At 52.7% G+C, this 25040-nt stretch overlaps 1 protein-coding gene across 3 annotated transcripts in view; it reads right to left on the bottom strand.

The window, feature by feature from the left end:
* LOC142001172 (CYFIP-related Rac1 interactor A-like) overlaps nucleotides 1-25040 on the bottom strand; it is a 41666-nt gene that overhangs the window by 9347 nt on the left and 7279 nt on the right. The window contains exons 2-6 of one of the 3 annotated variants that reach the window (XM_074976155.1): nucleotides 8622-8706; nucleotides 6736-6816; nucleotides 3273-3352; nucleotides 1134-1255; nucleotides 926-1031 (exon numbers count right to left, since the gene is read on the bottom strand). In XM_074976155.1, coding sequence (XP_074832256.1) covers nucleotides 926-1031; nucleotides 1134-1255; nucleotides 3273-3345 — 301 coding nt within the window. In that variant the 5' untranslated portion in view covers nucleotides 3346-3352; nucleotides 6736-6816; nucleotides 8622-8706. Of the gene's footprint in view, nucleotides 1-925; nucleotides 1032-1133; nucleotides 1256-3272; nucleotides 3353-6735; nucleotides 6817-7012; nucleotides 7087-8621; nucleotides 8707-25040 lie in introns of those variants that run through there. The other 2 variants (XM_074976156.1, XM_074976157.1) reach the window with 2 other exon arrangements.

The following is a 25040-nucleotide window of genomic DNA, read 5'->3' as shown; positions in this document are numbered from 1 at the left end:
ATGTCACTGCAGGGTCTCAGGGCAACATAGCCTATGTCCCATGCTCAAGAGCTTTTCTGCCTCGCTGGACACAGGGACACACGCCAGTGGTGTTTCCCCTCCGCGCAAGCCGTGGGAAGTAAATCTCTTCATTCTCGTTTGCCGGAGAGAATGCCCTTGATCTCATTCCAAAGCAGAGCAGCCCCCAGAGGGCTCAGTGAAAGAAGGGGACCTGCCTCTTAGAACTTCTAATCTGATCTACTGGGTCCTTGTCACCCCCTTTTAGCCAACAGATTTTTCAAGTGAACTGAGCCTCTGAATCTCCCCACACCTCCCACAAGCAACAGCAGGCTCACAATCCCCATTTTACAGATGGGGAAACTGAGGCACAGTGGCAGAATCAGGACTCAACACCGGAATGGAGGCCCCCGCCCCTGAGCCTGAACCATTAGACCAGTGGTTCCCAACTTTTCACTAGCGCAGACCCTAATCACCCCCTAAAACCACTCACAGACCCCCGCCATCCAAGCCAATTCTAGCCACCAGGTACACTTCACTCAGTCAAAAAGCAAACCACAACACAGACTTTCGGACAGCGATTAACACCATTATTGGAAGATATTTAGTCTAAAAATAATAATTGATCATTACGTTGCAATTTATTTAAAACATTTTTCTAGGCTCAGTTTTATTTATCTTTCATTTTTTCCCGCTGAACTCGTCCAATACCTTTGGGGACCCCCTGGGGGCTGCAGACCCCAGATTGGGAATCACTCATTTAGACTCTCCTCTCTAAAGCCCAAGGCTGCCATCAATGCTGAGGCAACACTCTCAGTGCCCTGAATAAGAACGGGAGTGTGTGTGGCTGAGCAACAGAGTTTGGCGTGAGAGGCAGGGAGCTGAGGATGGGAGCGGAGATGGGGCTCTAAGTGGAGTTCGGGCTCACCTAGTCGAAGAGAGAACTCATAGAAACGTTTCAGCTTTGCCACCAGAGGGCAAACCGCGTTCCAGGCCTTCTCCTGCAGCTGGAGGTCATTGGGATTCTGGATGGCCTGCAAGGAACCAAATACAAATACAGCAAATGCATCCTGGGTGCCTGAACCCCCGCCGCCCGTTCTCACAGGTGGACAGCCGGAGCAGCTGCAGAGCCGTACCTCTCTAATCTCTTGGCCGGCGCCCGTGTAGGACTGCAGCTCGGCCAGGATGGTCTGTGCCTCCTCGAGCACGGCGTTGACCTGGTTCCACACGGCTGTCTCGGCTTCCGTGGGCTGAGCATCTGCAGAGGATGGCCCCAGAAGAAAGCAACATGTCAGCGCGGGCATTGGATGGCGAGAGCGAGGGGACTTATGGAGGCTGGTCCCTGAGCAGTGGGAGACCTGGGGAAAGGTGCTGGCTGGTTGGGGGCCCAAGGGCAGACGGAGCAGTCCGGGCCATGCTAAAGGGAATCAGAAAACCTTCCGGACGGTTGGACTACACAGCAGGACTCCACACAAGGCCAAGCCCTAGCTAGTGCTAGGCCCTCGTCTGTCTGCTACTCAGAGCTGAGCCTTCCAGAAGCCTGGTTGTCCTCTCCCCACTGACCTCATCACACACAGGCTCCCAACGGAAAAGAAACATGTGCAAAGTAAACAACGCAACGGAAACCAAATGAAAACCAAGGGAGGAAATGTCTCCTGCTGAGAGACCAGCCCAACTGGAATGGGGTGCCTTGGGACTATGACTCCACCCAAGGGGCTTGGTGCTGACCCAGCAGCAAATCCAGAGTCAGGGGACCTACAACATCATCATGCTGGTGTGACCCACATGCTTTCTAGGTGGGGTTCATTGCCCACGTGATGGTACTTAGGCCACTTACAGAGCATGAGTCTCCTCTCTAGTCTTAGCTGAGAGCCAGCTGGCTTTTAGCTCAAGTGGTAGAGGCTCCTGCATTGAGGTCCCAGGTTTGGTTCCACCTGTCACTAAATGTGGTAGGAAGTGGGGGGGGGGTCTTTCCTTTCCTGAGTGGGCCACACTCCTCCTGGCTCCCCTCCCTATCTTACGGCTCCTGAATGGGCCCTTCCTGGCAGGAGTAGTGGACATACCCATCTCACAGAGCTGGAAGGGACCTCAAGAGGTCATGGAGCCCTGTCCCCTGCGCTCACAGCAGGACCAAGCACCATGCCTCAGATTTGTTTCTGTTGATCTATTTACCCTAGTCAGTCTCCTCCAGGACTGAGCTCACAAGCCTGGGTTTAGCAGGCCAACAATCAAACCACTGAGCCATCCCTCCCTGCTGGTTCTGGTGCCTGATGGTGTTTTCTTCTGTCTCTCCATCACCGTTGTGACAGGGAAGAACAGCTGCCCGCTGACTGACTGGGAGTATGTCTTCACTGCCCGGAAGATCGACCCAGTCGGGATCCATCTGTGGGGGTTCGGTTTTGCATGCCTAGTGGGGACGTGCGAAATCAAACTATTGGGGGCAACAGTCAGCCCCCTGTACTCCTCAATCTCGTGAGGAGAAAGAAAGGTCGAGAGGCGAGTTTCTTCCATCAACCTCCCTCTGTGAGGACGGCCACGTAATTAAATTGCAGATATGTTGATTCCAGGTATGCAATTGCTGTAGCTAGATTTGCATCTATTCTAATTAACTCTAAGGTCTAGAGGAGACCCGGCCATTGTCTCGCTGGAATAATGGTTTGGCCTAACAAGTTATAGGTGGCAAGTGAAAGTGAAGAATTCAGGCTTCTACCTGGGACCTGATGGCTAGGGTGTGCTTCTGTGGGTGGCTGTGGTCAGCAAAGCAGTGACTAGCAAGGGATGAATGTCTTTACAAGGGTGGGACTGGCACTAGGGATGGAGAGCTAAGCTCATGCTTGGCTCTGAAATGCCCCAGCCAGCAGCTTGAATGTAGGGTTACCATGCTTGGACTTTAAGAAAAGAAGACACCCCCTAAGAGGGAGTGTATCTGTATCGGTATCTACCAACTCACGTTGTATTAATTACTAGGTATACTGTAACACGTTAATATGTGCTGCACCTCTCAGGGTTGTCCTCGTTTCTTATACGGTAATCCTACTGAATGACCAGACAGCCCTTTCGGCTGCCCCGGGGAAACCAGCCTTTTAAACTCCCCTGGATCCCTGGCAGATTCAGTAGAAGGAATTAGCCAAGGAGAGACCAAGCGGGATGGTGAGCGCAGAGAAAATCACTACAGTTTCTGGAATGGGTCTGATGCTGCAGGCGCTTAACTGAGACAACTTAAAATGACATGAATGTGGGGGAAGGGGGAAAAGAAAATAAAAATCCCATCTCACGTTCAAAGTCAAGGAAAAAATTAGGGCCTTGTTCAAGCTCGTTATAAGTCAACACTTTAAGAAGGTTCCCCATGGGACACCTGCAAGAGAAGAGACAAGAGGGAAAAAAAAGTATGACGGGTAGAGCGGTGGTGGTCATGGAAGGGAGCGGTGGGCGAACTAGACTGAGGGCAACATCTGGGCAGCAGGAAGAGCCTCTTGGCTGGAACAGCCCCAAGGTTTTTGGGCGGCTGTGTGACCCCGGCTCTCGTGAGTCATTGTGGCCATGTCTAAGACGCATCAGCGCTGGCCCTTCAGAATCAAGGGCCTAAGGAGGGAGGCGGATATTGCGTCCAACTGCACCGCAGTGAGTCTAGCATTAAAGAGCTGCTCCGTTAGCACTAACCAAGGGTCATCAGAGGTGCTCCCAAAATCTTGAGGGTGCCTGCATCCAAATATAGTTCACAGTGGGGCAGGCTGGGAAGCGGCAGCCTCTTCCTGCTCCCTGATGGAGATGAGCGTTGGCTGATGGGGGTGGTGACCAACGATAATGAGCAAAGCGTGGGAGAGAGCCGCTGTTCTCCAGGAAGAGGAGAGGGGCAAATTGTTGAGCAGGTCCCAGGGCCTCCTGGAGTCTCCCAGCATGGGGCCGGGTGTCTCATTTCATCTCCAGAGCCAACCCCTGCCCCTTTGTGTCTCCGCGTACGCCACACGTACAGCCGGCACCAGGGACCTGCATGCAGCTTGGTTCCAGTAAGAACGTAACCCCCACCTGCTACCCAGGCTGAACCGCCAGACACGTCCAGCCCTGGTTACAGAACAGGGGGCTGGGCCAGGCTCCGCTACCAACTGGGAGTGGGTTGGGAAAGGCGTCTGACATGCCTCCAGCCGGGACGTCCTTGGGACCCTGCCGGGGGTGGGCCTGCTCTCAGGACAGGTCACTGACTGGCTGCCTTAGGGCTGAGCCACCATCTCCAGTCTCACGCTGCAAGGGCTGCTCAGTGCTGCAGAGCCAGAGGCCTATTTTGGGCTCCCCCGCCCGCCCAGGCCTCTCAGTCCGCAAGGTTGTGTGGTGAAGCGAGCGCTCACACCTCGGCCCCTTTTGGGAGGCAGCCTTTGAGCTGTGCTGCTCGGGCCCTATTTTTACACGGCTGGGGTTTTGCTGAGCACTGACTGAGCTCAGGGGTGGGGTCGAGGAGGGGGCTGCCTCTGGGGTTCACGTCTCACCCGCTGGGTCCCTGAAAGCGTAGTGACGGCTCCATACAGGGCTGGCTCCTCTTAGTCAAAGGCGGGTGGGTTGTTTCAGGAGGAAGCCCAGTCCTCAGGCCTCCCCATGTTCTCTGTGCCTCCTGCTGTCTCTCTCTCTCTCCCCTCCTTGCCCCTCAGCCCTCTTCGCACTTGCTCTCTGCTGCGTCCCCCTGTCTCTCTGCCGTGCCCCCTTTGGCACTCTGCCAGCCTTCCCGCTCACTTCCCCCCGCCTGGATAAATTTTGGTACGTGCACCGAGGCTGGCGGATGTACGCCACAAGCTGCCGGCTGCGGGGAGGCTGCTAAACCTCTGGACGCCATTTGACTCTCGCCCATCCCTGCGCTCAGCTTACAGGGAACCCGGGTCTCTGCTTCCCTGCTCTCCGCAGCGCATCTCGCTGCGCCTTGGGCCCTTCCCTGCCCACTTCAGGCACATGGCCTCTCGGGAGCACCGAACCCAGCTTCAGCCTGGAGCACTTACCAGTGCTGCCAACCCTGCCTGTTTGGGCCCCTGGGGCTCTCTAACCCCACGGCTAACAACAGGAGCAGGGGGGCTTTCCCGCCTGGCCAAGTTCGCTTTGAGCTGTCGCTGTGCTGCTCCCTGATCCATCCTCAGGCTTCCGGGCCAGGAGCCGTTTGGCTGGCTGAAGCCTGGGATGCTGCCTGCAGCACCATGAGGCAGCACAAATCTTTCCTTCCTCGGCAGCATGTGACTGGCCCTTACAGGCAGGCGGCCCACTGGGAGGCAGAGTAGCAGCCCAAGTCTACAGGCTTGTGAGGAGAGCTGGGGGTGGGGGGGGGGTGCAGGCGGGTGGGCAGACCCAGCAGCTGCCTCGGGAGAGCATTTTTGGGGCCCTGGGCCCTGCTGGCTAATGCAAAAGCAGTGGCTTCTCTCTCCCACACACCCTCCAGGGGAAGGTCTCTTCTCCTCCAGCGCTGCCATGAAAGGACCATCCAGGGGGCTGGGAAGCCGCACACCCTAGTAAATCTGTCTCAGCAGCTGGATCCCAGAGGCAGGGGGGCGGTGCGGAGGAGGCATGAGCCAGTGGGCCAGGGCCCCCCAGCCACAGCAGCGGCTGGGGAGGGGTGGGTGCTCTAGGGTGAGGGGAAATTCCCCTCCTGGAGTCGAGGGGTGTCTAGGGCTGCTCCCCTCCCCTGAGTGCTGCAGCAGAGTCTGAAGGGTGAGCCCGGTGCTGCTGGGTCGGGGAGCTCAGAGGATTTCCCTCCACAGGCCTGGCTGGCGATGGAGATGGTATGTGACAGGGGCAGGGAAATCATGGGGTTGTTTCATGTTTAATGGCCCTGCCTCACACCCCCTCAGGGGCCACCCAGGGCCTTCGAGAAGATGGTGCCTCGGGCGAACTTGTATCTTGGTGTCCCTGGCTCCTATTGCCTCCCTGGGTGCTTTCCCCATCCCCACCTCCCGCTGGTCCTGGCCACCTCGCCAGGCTCCAACCCACCCACCCCCATCCCCTCTGGCCCCCACTGCTTCCCCTTCTATCCCCTCACTGCTTTCCGGTTCCTTGCCCATTGCCCCAGTCCCCCTCCAGCTCCTCAGGCTCCAACCCACCCCACATCCCCTTTGGCCCCTGCTACCTCCCTACTCACCCATCCCCACCCCCCCCGGACCCCACCCATCCCCTGACCTCTGGTGCCTCCCCATCCATCTCCCCAGTCCCGCTGACCCCCGGACTTCCCAGGCTCCCTACTCAGCCCCACTTTACTCTGACCCCTGCTGCCTCCCGTGGCTTCTCCACCCACTCCCCTAGCGCCTGTTGCCTCCCCAGGCCCCCAAGTATGCCCCGCCATTGCCCCAACTATCCCCCCACTGTGGCCTCTCTGGCTTTCCCACCCCAGGCCCTGCTCCTTCCCTGCCCCATGCTGCCTCTGCAGCCTCACCCCGCACCCCCCACCCAGGCCTGCCCCACTCCTGGCTTCTTGACCACAGCTCCCCTCTAATCACGGCACCCCCCCATAAGACCAGCCCTGCGTGCCCCCATCCAGCCTAACCTACAAGAGCCAGCAATACCAGCCTACCCCATGCCCGGGGGCTGCTTCCCACTGTGCTGCTGGCTGCGGGTGGCCTCGCACTGAGGGGTCTCTAGGGATGTTACCCAGCCCAATAAGGCCCCTCAGCCAAACCCATCGCAGGGTGTGAATTGATTGTCATCTTCAGAGAGCAGCGGCTTCTCTCCTAGACGGCACAGAAATCCCCCAGCCCTGAGCGCGGGACTTACTTTCAAAATCCAGGAAAAAATGAGGACAGTTTTCTAAATCTTTCCCCAATACCTTTATCAGGTTGCCCATGGCCAGCAGACCTGAGCGAGAGAAACAGAACAGAATGGAAGAGCACAAGCACTGAACGCTCGAAGCAAGCCGCCGCCTGGAGCGTGGCACCCCTCCTCCCACCTGGCCCCCCGCTGCACCTCACCAGGGGAGAGCCCCTGGCCAAAGACTGCTCCCCGAGTCACCTCCTTGTGGCAGGGCCACGCTATTAAGCCTCCGCCAACTTACCTGCTTGCGTCAGACACAGCTGAGACCCACTCTGCAAATCCAGGTGAATCTCCCTTGGTCCCCCCCGCCTGGCTAGGGACTTTGGGGTGCGCGAGCAGGGGAGCGGCGGTGAAAGCTGCGCATGACAGTGCACAGCACAGCTGTCTGCTCCGCCCGCGTCCCTCTCCCGCTGGCCGACGGCGCGAGGACGCCGAATCGCTACTGCTCCCCCGCCCCTTCTGGTTTTTCTATTTTTGAGGCTGCAGGGGAAGCGGAAAGCTTGTTTCGTGCCTCGAATTTCCTGTGTGAGCCTCTTGCATCTTCTGCTGCACCCGAGCTAGTCTGCCTCTCAGGACTTCCTCCTAGCCCAGCAGAATGGCCGAGGCTCCCACGGCTTCCCTGCCTCTTGCTGATTCTCTGTCTGGCACCTGTTCAGCTGTTGTGGGGACAGGACTTCTTCTAGGGCCCACCCAGCATCTGTCTGTCAACCGGGGGCGTAGTAGGGGGTTGGCATGGGAAAACACCTGTCCCTGTTGCCCCAGGCCCATTGCATTTCCTTAAATGGAGCTGCACACAAGCCAGTCCCTGTGCCAGCTGCATGGGACAGGCCCACAAACGAATGGGAAAGGCCTGGGGTAAGGCCCAGCGTGTTTCAGCTGTAATGCTCCAATCCCTTCGCAATCACTCATGAGACAGCTGGGGAACCTGAGCAGTGAAGTGACTTGCCCGGCATTATGCAGTGAGTCAGTGGCAGAGCGGGAATGGATGCCACCTTTCCTGACCCCTGGTCTGGCGCCCCTGCACAATGGGCAAACTTGGTCCTTGTCTGACTCCACTGCCTTCATGCAGGACCATGACACTTCCACCCAGCCTGACCTGCCCTGAAGGGGCCCCAGGACTGCTGCTATCCCTGACTGACCCCAGAAGACAGCTGGTGCAGGGGTTGTATCACCTCGTGGGATCAAGGAAATGACCCGACTCCAAGGTCCACTGTTCCTGCTAATTTTTCCCCCTCTGCATGTGGAATAAAATGCGCTATGCGCGCCAAGGCCTGTGTGGATGTGCACCACCCATAGAAACACACGCTGCCGGCTGCGGGCGCTCTGCCAATCCGCTGGGCAGCACCTGAATCTCTCCTGGGTGGCCGTCCAAGTGCTCAGCTTACAGGGAACACTGCCAAGGTCCTAGTTTCTTGGGCTGCTTGGTAACAGAGCCTAGGACCACGGGGAGTTACCGTCCTCTATGCCCATCTAAATGACTCCATGATGGATGCACCGCAGATGCACCACTGCCAGCAGAGCTTCTCTGCCATTGACTATCTGGCTGTTGCCGGCAGGAGTCAGGGCTGGCTGCTGTCCTCCTGGGTGACTCCTGCTACCCTGCTATAGCTGAGGCAGCTGGATGCTTCCCACTCTTCTCCCAGGCAGTACAGCACCTCTTGATGAATCGGAAGTGGTTCTGTGCTATTTCCACGCCCATCCAATGCCTCCTAGGAGGATTAGACTACCTAGACTATCTGCAAACTCCCGCTGGTAAACGTCACAACCTCCTCTCCAAGCCTGTGGCCACCTTCATCGGTGGCCTCCCAGCTGGGATTGCTTGGAATAACGAGAGAGGATTGTCTTTTTACCTTGATTTCTGGTGCTTCGGTGACCTTTATGGCAGGAGCTGGGGCTTTGTAGTGCTCATAAATCACTTCATCAGCTGACAGAAACCTGCAGTGAGAAGAAAGAGAGAGAGAACATCACCGGAGGCTTCCACATTTCAACCATCTTCCTGAGCGAAGCGGTTCCCTGTAAACCCGTGGAAAGCAGGAACCAAATGTGCTTGTTGGAACCCAGAGTGGCTGTCTGAACCCAGGCCTTGCTCATTCATCCCAGGAGCTCAGCCAAGGCCTAGGCAAAGGTCTCTGGACAGCAATCTGAAGTGGGTCATGGAGCGGGAGGTATTAAGGTAACGCCAATTAAAAATCTGTCTCTCTACAAACTGCAGCGTGAGGGTTTGCCCAGGTAGTGGCTTCATTGGACACTTCTTTCATTTGTACCCAGGCTCCTCTGGTTCAGCTCAACTTCTGAAGGCCATCTCCAAACACGATGGTCGTGTCTGAGAATGACGATCCTGTCAGAACCCTGAGAATCAAAGTGGTGATCCCAGTGGTTAAGAGCTTCATTCCTCTGGGATGGGGCAAGTTTCTCCTCAGGAATGAACTCTGGGGTCTACGGCTGATGACGGCCCATCAGGCATGGACTTTGTCTCTTTCCCAGTCTAGTTTAGACACCAGATTCACCCTCATCACATTGGGTCCAAATCCATTACACTCTCCTTTAACTCCTGTCTTGCGTCCTGGCCCTTTAACCCTCAAGGCGGCATGGCCACTCCGCGACAGGGAGGACTCGGTGTTAGAGAAACAGAATTCTGAGCACGCGATCAAATTGCAGTACAGACGGTGCACCTCTGGTTTTCAATTTGGTGCTGAGCTCTCTCATCACTATGGCAACAGCTAAAATCTCTCCTTAAGACATCCCCCCAGGCTAACCCCATATTGCGTACATAAGGGGCCTACTGCTTCTCTAGCCGTCAAGAGCAACAACGGGGAAATGCCCCAGCTTTTGGCATTTTCAGATGACAACAAGGAGTTTCTAATCATGCTGTGACATGCATCTCTGCAATCCACACTTTCCCTTTCTCACCCCGGGGTTGCATGGGATTTGCACTCATTTCATCGTGCAGTGTTCTATCAGTCTCTTCAACTGCATGATGGACAGGAAAAGGCACCAGCTGTCCAAGGAGCAGTCAAACTATAGAGAGAGATGACTGTCGCTGCCACTCTGCAGAGATGAGTTAGGACTTCGGTAGGGGGCAAGAACTGCCCTCTGCAGCAGGCCTAAAGATGGTACGCTAATGAGGATGGCAAAGTTCCCGCCAACGTCTTGCAAAGTTGCACGCAGAAAGTGTGCATAGTAACAGAGATAGCCGTGCTAGTCTATATGCTATCAAAGCAAAGAAGCAGTCCAGTATAAAATAAAACAGAAAGTTTGCAGTGTTGCTGCATCCATCACTAAATATAAAATGGGACAAGGGATGTTTTTCCTTTTGAGTCTGGCCCTTAGCTAAGGCTGGAATGGAGCAGTGCTCAGGAATGGGCTTTGCATTTTGAGTTAAGTTGCTGCCAGAGGATCTGTCTAATCTCTAAAGTATTGTTAACAGGCCACCTACAGGTCAGCTCAGTACCTTGCAATGAACAAATTATCCTTAAGAATGGCTACATAGACCAACAGAAGTGGTTGGTATTGGACCTGTTGTCAATAGTGGGCTATGCGTGTACTTTAAGATTGCAGTCTACTGTGTAAATACCAGGCATTGCAGACTGACTCTGCACTGAGAAAGCAGCCTGAAGCTTGGGCCACTCGGCAAGGCAAAGTGGAAAACCTTCTTTTGTTTTGGCACGTGGGCTCAAAGCTTCCGCATACACACATGTGGTTTAGGTTTGAATCTGCTCCAAAACTCAGTGTGAAATGCAGTTGCAGCCATCCCTGTAAACAGAAACCATGGATCAGGGCTGTTTTTAAACAGAGCTGGTTCATGGTGGTATGACCATACCAGCGACTCACCAGGCTAGTGACATTATGGGTGCTAAAAAAACCAAACAGATGTCCTTTTCTGAATATGACCAAATATGGGCTGTCTTCCTGAGTCTGCAGGCAGAGTGAGTCATTAGCTTAAAGAGGTGGAAACCAGCTCCATTCATCTCAGACCTATTTACCATTGATCATTTGTCAGAAACCTCTCGCCAGACTGAGACTGTGTTTGGGGCTTGGCTAGTGTTGAGACTGCAAGCTGGGCTTTCCTTCTACTCTGATTCTTCTCACGTGATTCGCTCCTGAAACCACGAGTTGGCCCAGCCTTGGCAAACTGAACAGAATTTTAGGTTTGAAACCCAACTGTGCAGAACTGGTGCAGAGCTTGGCTCATTGGGTAATGGATTTAAAATACCCTTTTACTTCTGTTTTCTCATATATGTATCTTCAGCACCAGTCCAAGTTGTCAGGGAAGATCCCACACGATATGAACATAAGATCGGCCATACTGGATCAGGACAATGGTCCTGATGGAACATTGTCCTGTCTTCTGAGGGAGGCTAATGCCAGGTGCTTCAGAGGAAAGGGAAAGAGCAAACAATCATGAAGTGACCCATCTACTGCTGCCTGTTCCCAGCTTCTGGCAAACTTAAGAACAAGGATTTGCATTCCTGACCACAAGGGCGATGTACTGGGATGCACCAGGGGTCACATGCAACCTCCAGCATCCCCCTCCTACACTCACTGTCAACACTTCACTGCTTCTGGAGGAAGAGGTGGGAGGACTGGGACGTTGGCGGAGCAAGGAGAGAGGGTGGGACAGGGGCACATGGCTAGTGCTCTGCACCCCAAACCTCTCTGACCAATCGCCACTGGCTAAGAGCCGCTGATAGACCTATGTTCCATGAACTCATCTAGAGTCTTTTCTTTACCCTTATTATAGTCTTGGCCTTTACAACGTCCTCTGGCAGAGAGTTCCACAGGTAAGGGTAGGGATTTCACTATGTTTGCCCCTTACAAGGACACTCCCTGCTCTTTTCCTAAAGGAAACTTCCCAGTCCTGAGAGCCACTCAGACACGGGTCTACCAATTCCTCTTTCTTGCACAGCTCGGAGGGGAGCAAAGTCTTAATTCTTTACTAACCTGGGCGAGCATGGAGGAAAAATTACAGCAGCAGTGAAAGAAGAGCTAAACTAGCGATCCTGGCCATTGCACTGTATGGAGCAAAGAGCTGGTTAGTGATGCTTCTACGCCTTTGATCTTATCTAATTTGAGGCAGAAATAATCTTTGCAGAATGTCAGCGAGATGCTAAGGTATAAAAAGAGAGCTGTTGTAAACCCATCAGTTCTCTCCAGAGATCTGATCTGCCACTAGCTGCAAACCATTGAGTAGACTGCTGCTCCCAGCAAAATGTTCTCTTTCAAGGGAATATCTGGACTACATGCAAGATCGACCGGGTCAGGGTTGATATTCCGGAGTTCAGTTTCATGCTCCTGGTAGAGACATGTGAAATCCAACTATCTGGGGTCAGCAGTCGACCCTTGTACTCCTCAATATCGTGAGGAGTAAGGGAAGCCAATAGGAGATTTTCTCCCATCAACCTCTCTGTAAAGACGGCCAGGTAAGTCAATTGCAGATAAGTCAATTCTAGCTACACAACTGCTGTAACTAGAATTGCGTATCTACAATTGACTTACCTGACGACTGTAGTCCAGGCCTGAGTCTTTCGTTTTAAGGAACGGTGCATGATCAGATAACTCCCCGTGAGCCAGAAAGCTGTGGCAATGGACTTCAGCAGCATCTTTGCAAAATGTAACATGCTCCCCCTTCTGGGAATGTGGGGGGAAAGTCGTCCCCAGTCAAGAAACCAAAGAAAGGTGCCTGCTGCAGAAGGATGGGTGGAATTGTGGTCCAGGTACTGGCCTCAGTTCCTAGCCCCATCACCACCTCCTTTTACCTCTGTGTCTTCGTTCCCCAGGTGTAAAGTGAGTACTATCTCCTTTCTCTCACCCTTTGTCTCCCTGGATTGTACATTTTTGTGGATAGAGCCTATCTCATGTTGCAGAAACATGTAACACCTACTGTGACAGGGCCTCAAGCTCATATACAGCCTGTAGTCACTACTACAGGTTGAACCTCTCTAGTTTGGCGCCCTCAGGACCTGACCGGTGCCGGACAAGAGAATTTGCCGAACCATAGGAGGTCAATATTGTCTAGCAGCATTACCAACACCTCCATTGCTTACTGGGCTCTCAGGGACAAATTACAGCTAACAACAAACAATACTGACAGCCAGGACTGGTGGTTGTAAACAAACTTTACTGGACCACAGGAAACTTGGCCACACCCATGAGAAGTGGTTATCAAGCTAGCTAAAATCATGCTGGATCATGGCTGTAGCTGGACAAGAGCATGCCAGACTAGAGAGGTTCAACCTGTACGATGCAAATAACATTAACGATTCCTACTCTTTTCGTTTTGGAAAAGTTCAAGATACGTAGCTTCACAGACTCCATTGTGAAATGTGTGGCTTTCATGGCATGTTGAACTGCAGCTGGCAGCCACGCTCTTTATCTCCCCTCTCTGTTTTTTTAGGTGTCCTTTTGCTAAGTTTTCACATTTCATACAGTGCCTATGGGAGCAGCTGCAGTTTCTTTCCTAATGCAGAGAGATGGGTCCATAAGCCATCCATGTGCTATAATTAGATTTCTCTTTGTTTTCTTACAAAATCCATTTCCCAGAAGTTCTGTGTTTATACATCTCGCACGACAGGGCCTGGCATGCCTATGTGCCACTACAATACCAGTGTCCAATGTCAAATTTATGCCATTCATTTTTGTGAGAATCTATTTTTAAATGGCATTTTTTTTTATACAAAAGCCCAGAATTGAGAACTGGAAAATGCTGTCTCCTGAAAACTCTTTGTTTTGGTTTTGCTTATTTTTTAAAATCAGCTTTCAGAAGTTGAACATTTCTACAGAGACCAAACTGATTTACTGAAACCACTTTTTACTGAAAACCGAGTGAGAGAGAGAGAGTGTGTGTGTGTGTGTGTGTGTGTGTGTGTGTGTGTTTTCTTTTAAAAAACTGGCAAACTTGACCAAAATTAAATTTTCTGCAAAAATGTTTGAGCTGAAAAGCTGTTTATGTCCCAAAAATGTTTCAACAAAAGTCAACCTGCTCTAATTCTAACTTATTTCCTGATCATAAGCGATGTGCAATGTTGTGAGTCATGCCAAAACGAATGGGATCTTGTGCATGGTTAGCATCTCTCAGGACCACGCCTTGCAAAAGCAAAGCTCAAAATGCAGCCATCGACTTGATGCCCAGTAATGTTACGTGAACAGTCTGCACAGATTCAGATCAGTTATTGTCTACATCTTCCTCTGCTTCCTTTCTGATCTTCACTCCTCTCTTATAAAGGTCAGTGCCTCCCCAGGTGCTCTAAGAGGTCAGTTCTAGGCTATGTCTATACTAGATATAGCAGTCAACCGCTGATATGCAATTTTAGCTTAATCACTTGCGTAGCTAAAATCGACTTATCAGTGGTCAACTGCTAGGGCTGTCCTCACAGAAGAAGGTTGACAGGAGCGTTTCTCCCATTGACCTTCCTTAATACTTGTCACTCAGGAGGAGCTCCGGGGTTGACGTTAACCCCAGAAAGCACCATTTCATGCATGCGCTAAACAAAACAGCAGAAGAGCGACCTGGAGTGGGTCAATCTTCCATGGCACTGAGGAAATGGGTTTACTCTGAGAAATGACTCCACGGGAGCAGCTCTGTGGAATCCAAGTTGATTTCAGATGTTCTTTAGCAGCTTTCTTAAGAATATAAGAGCAGCCAGACTGGGTCAGACCAAAGGTCCATCTAGCCCAGTATTGTGTCTTCTGACAAGAACCAGTGCCAGGTGCCCCAGAGAGCACAAACAGAACAGGTAACTATCAAATGATGCTTCCCCCGTTGCCCATTTCCAGCCTCTACAGCTTGCAGTCAAAAGACACTTCTTGTTTTAGCCGCCAGCCTTGGCAGGTCCCCTGGGCATCTGAAAGCCAAGCTGGGTTCTCTTGGTCTCGTGTCTCATCACCAGTAGTCATCATGCTACCACTAGGACTGGCTTAACAACACCCTTGGTGATGCATGAGCCAGAATTGCACCTCTCTCTCTCTCTCTCTCTCTCTCTCTCTAGCTGGGGCAGCTGTGCAGGCTGAATGGAAAGAAAAAGCACAGACATCATGCATGTGTCACCAAGGTTAGTGGCTCAGACCGTGATGAGACACAGCTGAGAGAGAAGCTGTCATCTGTACGCGGCCACCTTTGCTGTGGCTACCTATCGCCATGGCAACACATTAAAGGCAATGCTGACCACAATAAAGGCAATCACGGCTCAGTCCAGAGCTGTTGAGCCTGCAGGTTGGGAGCTAACGGTACCGAGGCCAGGTCTACGCTAGGAAAACAAGTTGATTTCAGATACGCAATTCTAGCTATGTCAAGTCTGTAGCTAGAATTGATTTATCTGCAATTGACTTACCTGGCCATCCTCATGGAGAAAGGTCGGTGGGAGAGTCTCTTCCATTGACCTGCCTTACTCCTCACGATATTGGGGAGTACTGCGGTCGACTGCTGACCCGAGAGGTCGATTTCATGCATCCCTAACAGGTGTGCAAAATTGAACCCTGGAAGATCGACCCTTGATCTTCCAGGTAGTTTACACATGGCCTGAGATGCTCTCATTGATGTCAGTGGGCGTTACATGCCCTTGAGGAGCTGAGCCCTATATCCTGCCATACTGCCTGTTCCCAGCTTTCCGATTTGTCTGATGATATCCATCTGGGCAGCCAGGCCCTTCCAGCTGGGGTGAGGACAGCATTGCAGCCTGAGCTTCACTGTGCGCCTTGAATGCTCACCTTATTTGCCTCTATTATTATTATTATAATTTTTTATCACCTGCACGCAGCGGCTTTCGGAAGCCAGCCAGCCCTTCATGGAAGGATCCCACACTTTTTACGATCCTCTCCTGCAGCTCTTCCAGCCGACCTCTGAGCTGAAGCCTCCCAGGGAAGGAAAGGGCCCTGTGTTTGTTTAACGCTATTGTGCCTTTGTGTAGCATCCCAAGCACCTCCCAGAAAGGCATTAGCTAATCCTCACCACACCTCTGTGTGAGACACGTGGCTGATCCACACTTCACAGGAGGCCACATTGAGCTCAGAAGCTGAAGGGACTGCCCAGGCCTGTCCACAAGGGCACCAAGTTGGGGAGTGGGGTGTAGCAGCCATGTGATGCCGAGTGCTCCTCTGCCTGATCCCCTGTCTGTCAGGGAGTGAGGGGAAAGTACACAGCTTGTGCACATGCCTCTCACTCCTGGCTGGTGAAGGGAGAGGGCAGTCGAGTGATTCACACCAGCAGTTTACTTTTCCTTCGCTCCCTGACAGTCAGGAATGGAAGAAGAGCGAATGGTGTCCTGGTATGTATGGCTGCCCCCCCCCACCCCGCCCCCCAAAATGACCCTCTTGCCCGTCCAGTGCATAAACTGCAGAGTTAGGGTTAGCGCTCAGGATCACCTGCATCCCCCAGGACCACCCTGCTTTCCCCACTGCCACTCACACGCCTTTCCAGGCAAGACGCTCACCTTTCAGCCTGAGGGTGGCACACAACCCCTGGAGGGATGGCAGGGATGAATTTCGCCTATGGTTCTGCTGGGTTTGTTTGCTATTTCCCTCACATCACAAGAAGCTGCCCTGGCTCTGGTACATCAGCCTTCAACCAAACTCCAGCTGAGTCCGTCACCAGCTCCCCAGATACCCCTGCACTCAATATTTCCTTCCTCATTTCCTGCTTTCTGTCTCCCAGGCCAGCCAGAATTCCCCAGAGCTCTGCTATAGGCTACTTGTCTTCAGCCCACGTGCAAAGGTCCCGCCCCGCACCCTGCCGAAATCAACCATTGAAGAGTGAGTTTTATTTTGATGGGGTTTTCCATTTCTTAACAACGTAACTATACAACAAATCATTACTACAACAGGCCAGATTTGTCAGTGGTATAACTCCACAGCGATGCCAGGGCTGAATCTGGCCCACTTGCAGCTACACGGCACGGTGGTGTGTCAAGTGCATATACAATACGCCCCTTGAGTGCAGGTATAAATAGCCATGTGGGTGATGAGGTGCTGCGGAGCTGAGCGCAGTTAGTGGAAAGACCCTGTAGGCGTGTCCCTTACACAGCTCTCTACATGCCCAAGCAGTTCCTGCTCTGGCTACACGGTCATTTTAAACAGCATAGTGTCCCATGGCCACTCGGTAGCCAAAGCCTTTCCCCACCATGGGGAAGGACTCCAACAGCAGGAGCCTTTCATTGACCTGTGCAGCCACACAGCAGAGGACGAATGCAACTGGCTGTTCACTGCAGGGTGTACCTACATACTGCTGCAGGTGGTGAGCAGTGTGGATGTAACCTTAGTTTCTTATATGGTCCCTGATACCATATTATTGGATCCCTTCCCAGCATCCCCCTGGGGTAGAGAAGTACTAGTATCCCATGGTATGGATGGAAACGTGACGTCTACAGGAAGCTAAGTGACAGGACATCAGTGGCAGAGCGGGGACCTGAGCTCAGGTCCTAAGCTAGTCCCTCTGTCCATCGTTCAATAGAAGAACTGGCCATAGCCGGACTGTTTACTTTCAACGACATGGAACTCAAGTCCCAAACCCTCTTGTGTTGTTAGTTTTAAAGCAATTTACGCATTTGTTTCCCTAGGTGAGGTTTTCATCCCCAGAAGTTTCCCACAAGTTATCAGACCCAGAAGCGGGGAACTGTTCATCCTCCAGGGATTTGAAATGGACGGTCGAGCCGCAGCCAGCAAAACGGGATTGTCAGTCTTTGCTGCTTTAGAGACGTGCATGTCCAATCACAGGGCCACTGTATCCGTCAGCGTGTCCTCTGGAAAATGGCATTTGGTCACGAGGAAACCAATGAGAAACCTGACATCAGAGCTGGCCTAAGCAACAGCCAGGGTAAGGGCACTGTATTATCATTACCGGTATTACCATTAATTAAAAAACAAGCAGTCCTGCGCACCTTAAAGACCAACACATTTATTTATTAGGTAAAGGTGCTACAGGACTGCTTGTTTTTTGTGAATCTACAGACTAACACAACTACCCCTCTGAGACTATTACAGATTGAACCTCTCTAGGCCGGAAAACTCTGTAATCCATCATGATTTTCCTTAGCTAGACAACCACTTCTCATGGGTGTGGCCAAGTTTCCCACGGTCCCATAAAGTTTGTTCGCAGCCTCCAGTCCTGGCTTTCAGTGTTCCGTGCTGTTATTTAGCTGTAATGTACCCCATATGTCTTCTAAGAGCCCAGTACATAGTAGAAGTGTTGGGTAGTGCGGCTAGGCAGTACTGCCCTCCCGTGATCTGGAAAATTCTCTCATCCAGCACCGGTCAGGTCCCAAAGGTGCTGGATTAGAGAAGCTCAACCTGTACTATTAATGTATATTGCAATAGTACTTAAGAGGTTTAGTTGTGTGCTGTAGGGACCTCTTGTGCTAGGTACTGTACAGACACAGCATACACAGACGTTCCCTGCCCCAAAGAATTTAGAGTGTACGTACAAGATGAGGCAATAGGTGGAGACAGATGGGAGCACAAGGAAACCATGGCTTCCCCTGGGGGGGGCTCCTACATCTACTTTATTGACTTAAATGGGAGCAACATGTCCTGTGATCCCTCTTCATAACCCCCAGCCTGCTCATTGCTTGCATTAACAGGCGTGTAGTGAGCAAGACACGAGAAGTCATTCTTCCGCTCTACTCTGCGCTGGTTAGGCCTCAGCTGGAGTATTGTGTTCAGTTCTGGGCACTGCATTTCAAGAAAGATGTGGAGAAGTTAGAGAGGGTCCAGAAAAGAGCAGGAAGAACGATCAAGGGTCTAGAGAACATGACCTATGAAGAAAGGCTGAAAGAACTGGGCTTGTTTAGTTTGGAAAAGAGAAGCTTGAGGGGCGACATGATAGCGGTTTTCAGGTATCTAAAAGGGTGTCGTAAGGAGGAGGGAGAAAACTTGTTCTTCTTGGCCTCTGAGGATAGAACAAGAAGCAACGGGCTTAAACTGCAGCAAGGGAGGTTTAGGTTGGACATTAGGAAAAAGTTCCTAACTGTCAGGGTGGTCCAACAGTGGAATAAATTGCCTAGGGAGGTTGTGGAATCTATTTCTGGAGATATTTAAGAACAGGTTAGATAAATGGTCTAGACAGTACTTGGTCCTGCCATGAGGACAGGGGGCTGGACTCGATGACCTCTCGAGGTCCCTTCCAGTCCTAGTGTTCTATGATTCTATGATATAGGTGGGGATGGATTAGTGATGTGCTGGTAAGGGCCTTGGTTAAAATACCACCCTTGGGTGTGAGTGGTTTTCCTGCCTCAGGTGGAATGCACCCAACCCGCACCACCCCTAGCTCCCAACCCTGATCTGGGATACATCACCCTGACTCGTCACCCGTCCCTCAGTGCCAACGTATGGAATGGAATAAGTTGCACCAAGCAGTAGGTAAAAGCAGGGTGGGGAGATAAGGAACTCCTATGGAAACTGGGTTCGCTCAGCAAAAAAAACCACAGGATGTGGCTCAAAGTCACACTTGGACCTCTGAGTCAAATTCTGCTGTCAGTGGCATGGGCGTGACTCCACTGCCTTTAGCAGCATCGCTTCAGATGGGTGTAGCTGTGGGCAGAACAAAGCCCTTCCCCATCCCTTCCCCCAAGCTGCTTTCTCATTCATTCGTTCACTCGTGGGTAAGCAGTACAGAAAGCATCAGCCCTCAGTGAGTGTTTTCTGCCTTTTATCTGTGCCACAACTTCCCCTTTGTTTACTTTTGTGCCTAGGAGGTTAATTGCTCTGGGTTAATTAACGTGCCTGGAGATGGAAAAGGGAAAGGGCTTAGGGTTGATTTATGCAATCTGCACCCAGCTCAACATGGTGAATTGCTCATCCCAGTCTCTGATCCAATGCAAGGCAGCTGCTACGCAATCAGAGAGTCACCCTCTATAGTGTTGTCCAGGGCAAGACAGGAACCCTCAAACTCGCACAAAAGATACTACAGGTGGAACCTCTCCGATCTGGCACCCTCGGGACTTGACGGGTGCTGGATGAAAGAATTTGCCAGACCACGGAAGGTCAGTATAGTCTAGCACACTGCTAACGCTCCTCCTGCTGACTGGGCTATCAGAAGACATTTAGGGGGTAAATTGCTGCTAAATAACAGCACAGAATACCGAGAGCCAGGCCCAGTGGCTGGAAACAAACTTTATGGGATCATGGGAAACGTGGCCACACTCATGAGAAGTGGTTGTCCAGTTAATTAAAATCATGCTGGATTACAGATGTTGCCTGATGAGAGAGTTCTGGATTAGAGACGTTCAACCTGTATTAAAAAGCTATTCCTTGGAAAACCAAAGTGATGACTGTGGCCCCTTCTTCGCCCCTGGGGCCCTGACCCCACCTCTGTCTCCTAACCTTGGGTAAGAGGTGACATGGCACTATGGTGACAGCAACACCAGGCAGTAATTGTAATAGAACACAGTGCAAACAGGTTTTGCCTTATTAGAGGAAAAGCTACCAGGGTCTAACACCTCCTCCAAGTAACACTCACAAAATAAAACCCCGTTTCCTTTGGACTAAATTACTTTTGTGTCTTCTGGGAACATTGTGTTGCTGGAGAATTAAATGAGGTCTTGACAAAACCTTTGAGATGAAGTGAATTATTCTTTCTTCCAGAGCTTGCCACGTAGAGCAGGTGCTTGTCTCTCCCGGCGGTAGGAGAACAAACCTGATGCTCTTTGCATGTTCCCAGATGTTGTCGGAATGGGGGAATGGCAACTCCCTGGGGCCAGATCTTCAACAGGTGTAAACGGGTGCAGCCCCACGGTTAATAAACTAGTTGACGCTGGCTGAGGCTCTGGCCCCACATTACTTTACGGTGTAGCAGAGCCAAGCTGAGACAGATGTTTCCGAATGCCAAAGATCCATGAGGAGCCTTCTGAAATACAAGGGGCTTAGCCCTGCTCTGCTCTGGGCTCGTCTCTAAGGCAAAGTGTCGAATACTCTCCTCTGGACTGGGCTTTGCCGGCAGAACGGGCACAAGAATGGCCGAATACGCTGCCCTTTGGCACCTTCCCACTTAAAAGCACAAGAAAACCTGGGCAAAAACCCTCCTTGTCATTTTTCTGGCCCTTCTCCATGCCCATTATCTTAGGCAGACTGATGCCTCTTAGTCAGTAGCCTGCGCAGGAAGGGGCAGGGTAGCGGCACTGAGTACGAAGGGAGAAGCTTGTTCCCAGGTCATGTCTCTAGCCCGGGTTTTGTCCTCAGCCGCTCACGGCTTCTTTCCTGTCCCGCCATGACCAGGTTTCTGGCAGCCAGATGGAGTCCAGCTCTGTCCATGGCCACTATCCCCCCCCTGCAGCACTGCTGTCACCGTTGCTACCGGCGCCGTCAGCCTTCACCCGGGGGTTCTCGCCGGCCAAACAATCTGCCCCCGCTGGCTTCGCCGCAGCCACGTCCAGCGTCATGAGTCTCCTCCACCCTGTTACGCGCGCTGCCCGCTCAGCTCCCGGGCTTCTAACTGCTTTGACAAGCGCCTCGTGGCCGGGGCGATGGGGCGCCCCGCGAGCCGGGTAAATAAATAATTGCTGGCAGGGCAGCGACTCTGCAGCGGTGTTTGCTAATTTAGGGCACTTCTGAAAGTGGCCTGGCCTGTGCGTCATGCCAGGCCAGCTGAAGGAATCCCATTGGCTGCGGCTGCTGCTGCGAAGCCCCATAATGGGAAATGGGGCATCTGCTCTGTACCCAGTGGGGCTTTGGGCTGAATGGGGCAGCAGCGGCGCTCCCTGTAAGCTGAGCACCTGAGCGGCTACCCAGGAGGGATTCAGGGGCCGCCCAGGTGATTTGGCAGCACGCCCACAGCCGGCAGCGTGTGTCTATGGGTGGTGCACATCGGCACATGCATCGGTGCACAGAACAAAATTTATTCCATCCATATATGGGAGAAAAATAGTGGGAACCCCAGGCAGCAGTGCCACCCGAGGGCACCGGGCCACAGGACGTCTGGAGCAGCTGCCCTTCAGCATCAGGAAGAGTGATTCCATTACACGGACAGCCACAAGCGTTTCATAGAATGAGGTGAAATTGAATTGACTTTGATTTTGTTTCCTTGTGTTTGGGAGTGGCAGGGTGCATCAGCTGCCCCAGCAGCAGGACTGTGATTGCTCCAAAACCAGCCGAGCCTTCCTCCCAGAGCCTTACCCCATCGTCATCCCCCTGACCAGCCCCACCCCATCAGAGACGATCACGCCAGCCAGCTACCGCCACCATCACTGTCAACGTTTCCAACGCCACAGCGATCAACTCCGGTCCCACCCCAGCCCCACAATCACTGTCAGCAACCTAAACGAGCTGCCCTTCCCCAAAGGCAGAGACTGGCTTCCCTGGGTGAAGACAGCCCAACAGTCTGGCCAGACGCACATTGGAGAAATGAATGAATTTGATGGAGAAGCCGAGTAAACATCCAGGCCTGAATTTTCACAGCTGAGTCCCCTAAGTCAGACACCTCCATCTGTGTTTAGACACCTCGATAATTAAATTTTCAGAGCCATTGGGCACTACCGGTGGGAGCTGCCAGCATCCGGCACTGCTGAAGGTCAGGCCCTTGATTTAGGTACTTTGAATATGCTTCTAGGTGCTGCTCGTTGCTTGTTTAGGGGGTACCTGCAGCACGGTTGGTGCTTTTCAGACGCCGACCGACAGTCTCTGCTTCGAAGAAGGACCAGTCAGTCCAGGGAACAACAGGCAACTTATAGGCAGGTCAGTTTGATTTGCCATCAGCAGCACGGCTAACATGGGTCTTTACAAAGCGTTAAAGTGCAGCCAGGGCAGGAGCTCTGTGGATGAGTTCTGTGCACAGGGGTTCAGGGAGGAACTAAGTTACCCAAGTTTGAGAAGGCTGGTGCTCTGTCCCTGCCTCTTCTTGCACGGAGGGATGCCTGAGGGGAGATGCTTCGGTGAGAGAAACTTATAGCAGAGCCCTAAACTTCACAACCCTCCATTGTGCTTGGCACCAGAAGTTCCCCGCCACCTATTTCATTAGGACGACAAACCGGCCTGCAGTGTTGGTGTCTCGTCTGAGTCTGATCAGGTCACTTGCTGAGAACAGTGCTCGGCCAACCAGCCTCACACCAGCCGGCCTTTTGCTTTTGCTTTCTGAATGGTAGGCACCATATCGACAAACCACAAGAGCAAGAAAAAAGGGCTGTGAGTTCTCCGTTTTGAAAGGGCTGCGAGTGGCAGCTGGAAAGAGAGCCCTGCTCTTTCCTGACGTCCCCGGGTGGTTGGAAACAAAGGCTGCACTTTGTACTCCCCACCTGCTAACCATTTCCAGCCCTGATAACTTCTGAGATGCATCCAGACCTCACCAGTCATGCCAGTTGCACTGACAAGCCCACAGGGTTCAGCGTTGAGGCTGCAAACCGGAGAGCAGGGTGACGGGTGCATTATAGACAAATGACTTGGCAATCGGTGGGTGGAGGTTCTCCAGCACTCCTGCAGGTCGCACTATCCCTCCTTCCTCCCTCTCTCTTCCTCCTCCTCTCCCTTCTTGCATCAATTTGAGCTGCATTTCCAGGGGCACTTCAAAGTGCAGGAGTGCTGGAGTTGCTTTAACTCCTGTGCTCTGAATTGCCAACCAAATAGGTGCCTCCTTGTAGCTCTGGCTATAAATGAGACTATCTCCAAGCCCACCAGGCAGCATGGCCTCAGGGCTGGCTTATGGGTTTGTGACTCTCTCTGCCCAGCAGCACATGGAGGTGCCCTATCGTCCCTGTGTACAGATTCCCCTGCTTGTGTAGGGTCATGACATCCCTCCAGCTGCCTCTCCTCTGTCTAGCTCTTTCCCTGGTGTGGGACTCTGCACCCTCTGCTGATGCCCCTTGTACCTTCCAGTGCATGAACAAGGCAGCCAGTCCTTTCCAAACAGCGACTGATGGGACTGCAATCTCAGCGGTGGCTACAAAGCCCCTGGGGCTGAGGGATGCCTGCTTGGTTGGAACAAGGGGTGTATGACCATTCTTCTCTTTTCTCCCAGTTCCAGCATTAACTTCCTATTATTTTACATCTTAAGCTGAACTGGTCACTTTTTCTGCATGTGTAGTTGAGTCTTCCCACCTTGTGCCTCAGCCACTTAATGGTAATAACGTGTCCTGGGAGTGCTCCGCCTCTGCCTGCTCTTGTTCTAGGGAACAGCCCAGGCTGCAGCAGACTTCTGAGCACCCAGCTAAGCAATGAGCAAACTCGAAGCCCGCCGAATCCTGCCCCTCTTCCTCGGAGACGTCACCAGCCTCTCGCCTCAGAGAGGCAGCAGGGGCTGATGGGCAAGCAGACAAGGAGCTGGCCATTGGCGCTCCTGGTAAGCTGAGCCCTTGGGCAGCCTCCCAAGAGAGACTGAGGTGCTGCTCAGCTGATTCGCAGAGCGCCCACAGCCTCCCTCAGTGGGCAGCAGTGCACAAAAGTTTTTCTGCCCATGGATGGAAAACATTAGAGGGAACGTGCAGGCCACTGTGATCCACTGAGGGTGGCCACACTGACCTCAAAACATCAGCTGCTGCCCTCCCTGCCCTGCTGGTCATCAAAGCCCAGAGCCTCAAAAGCATGTAGGGGCCCAGGTCTCCAGAGAGTTAGGCATTGAACTATCGTTGGCAGTCTGGGTCTAAGAGCTTCCTGCCCCCGTGCTCTCTTGCTCTGCGGTCTCCTTATGCAAAGTCCTAGTCAAGATCCAGGCGTTCATTACGAGGGCATCGTGTGGCATCAGCGGTATCTTCCACTCCTCCCTCAACAGTTTCATTTCACAGCCTCGAGAAAGCTGCAGACCCCAGGCATTAAACACATCACAGCCAGGGGCTGGGCCAGGCTGTCTTGTGAGGCTGTGGGAACTCCCTTGGCGGGGGCGAGCGATGACCACAGACCGCTCTGCTCGCACACTGCAGCGCAATGCTGGCTGCTGTAACTGAGCCTTCCGCCTCGTGCCTGGCCCAGAGCTGCTAAGAACCATTTCAGAGCTTTTCCCAGCTGCCCCAGGGCAGAGCGGACATGCAGATGTCACAGGGCGTGGCTCGCACAGATGCTGCAGGGATGCACACGGTACCAACGGGTACACAGAGCTCACCAAATGGCTGTTGCAATACCCCCCCGTCTGCTTGCTGGCTCCACCTGTTGTCTCTCATCCTCAGTTATCAACACCTGGAGGTACAGGTTGTCTTTTCATTATCGGCACGTACAGCACCTAGCACAATGAGACCTTATGCCCGTAAGTATCACGCTACAAAGGATAAAACACAGCGCTCACTTTCACTTCCTGCAGAGTGGAGCTGGATTGGAACTTGCAACCGAGAGGGAAAGTTTCCATGTCCTCCTGCAGTCCCCTGGGC

Source organism: Carettochelys insculpta, chromosome 24, assembly GCF_033958435.1.
Source record: "Carettochelys insculpta isolate YL-2023 chromosome 24, ASM3395843v1, whole genome shotgun sequence".
Taxonomy (NCBI): domain Eukaryota; kingdom Metazoa; phylum Chordata; order Testudines; family Carettochelyidae; genus Carettochelys; species Carettochelys insculpta.
This window is presented reverse-complemented; position numbering and strand designations above follow the sequence as displayed.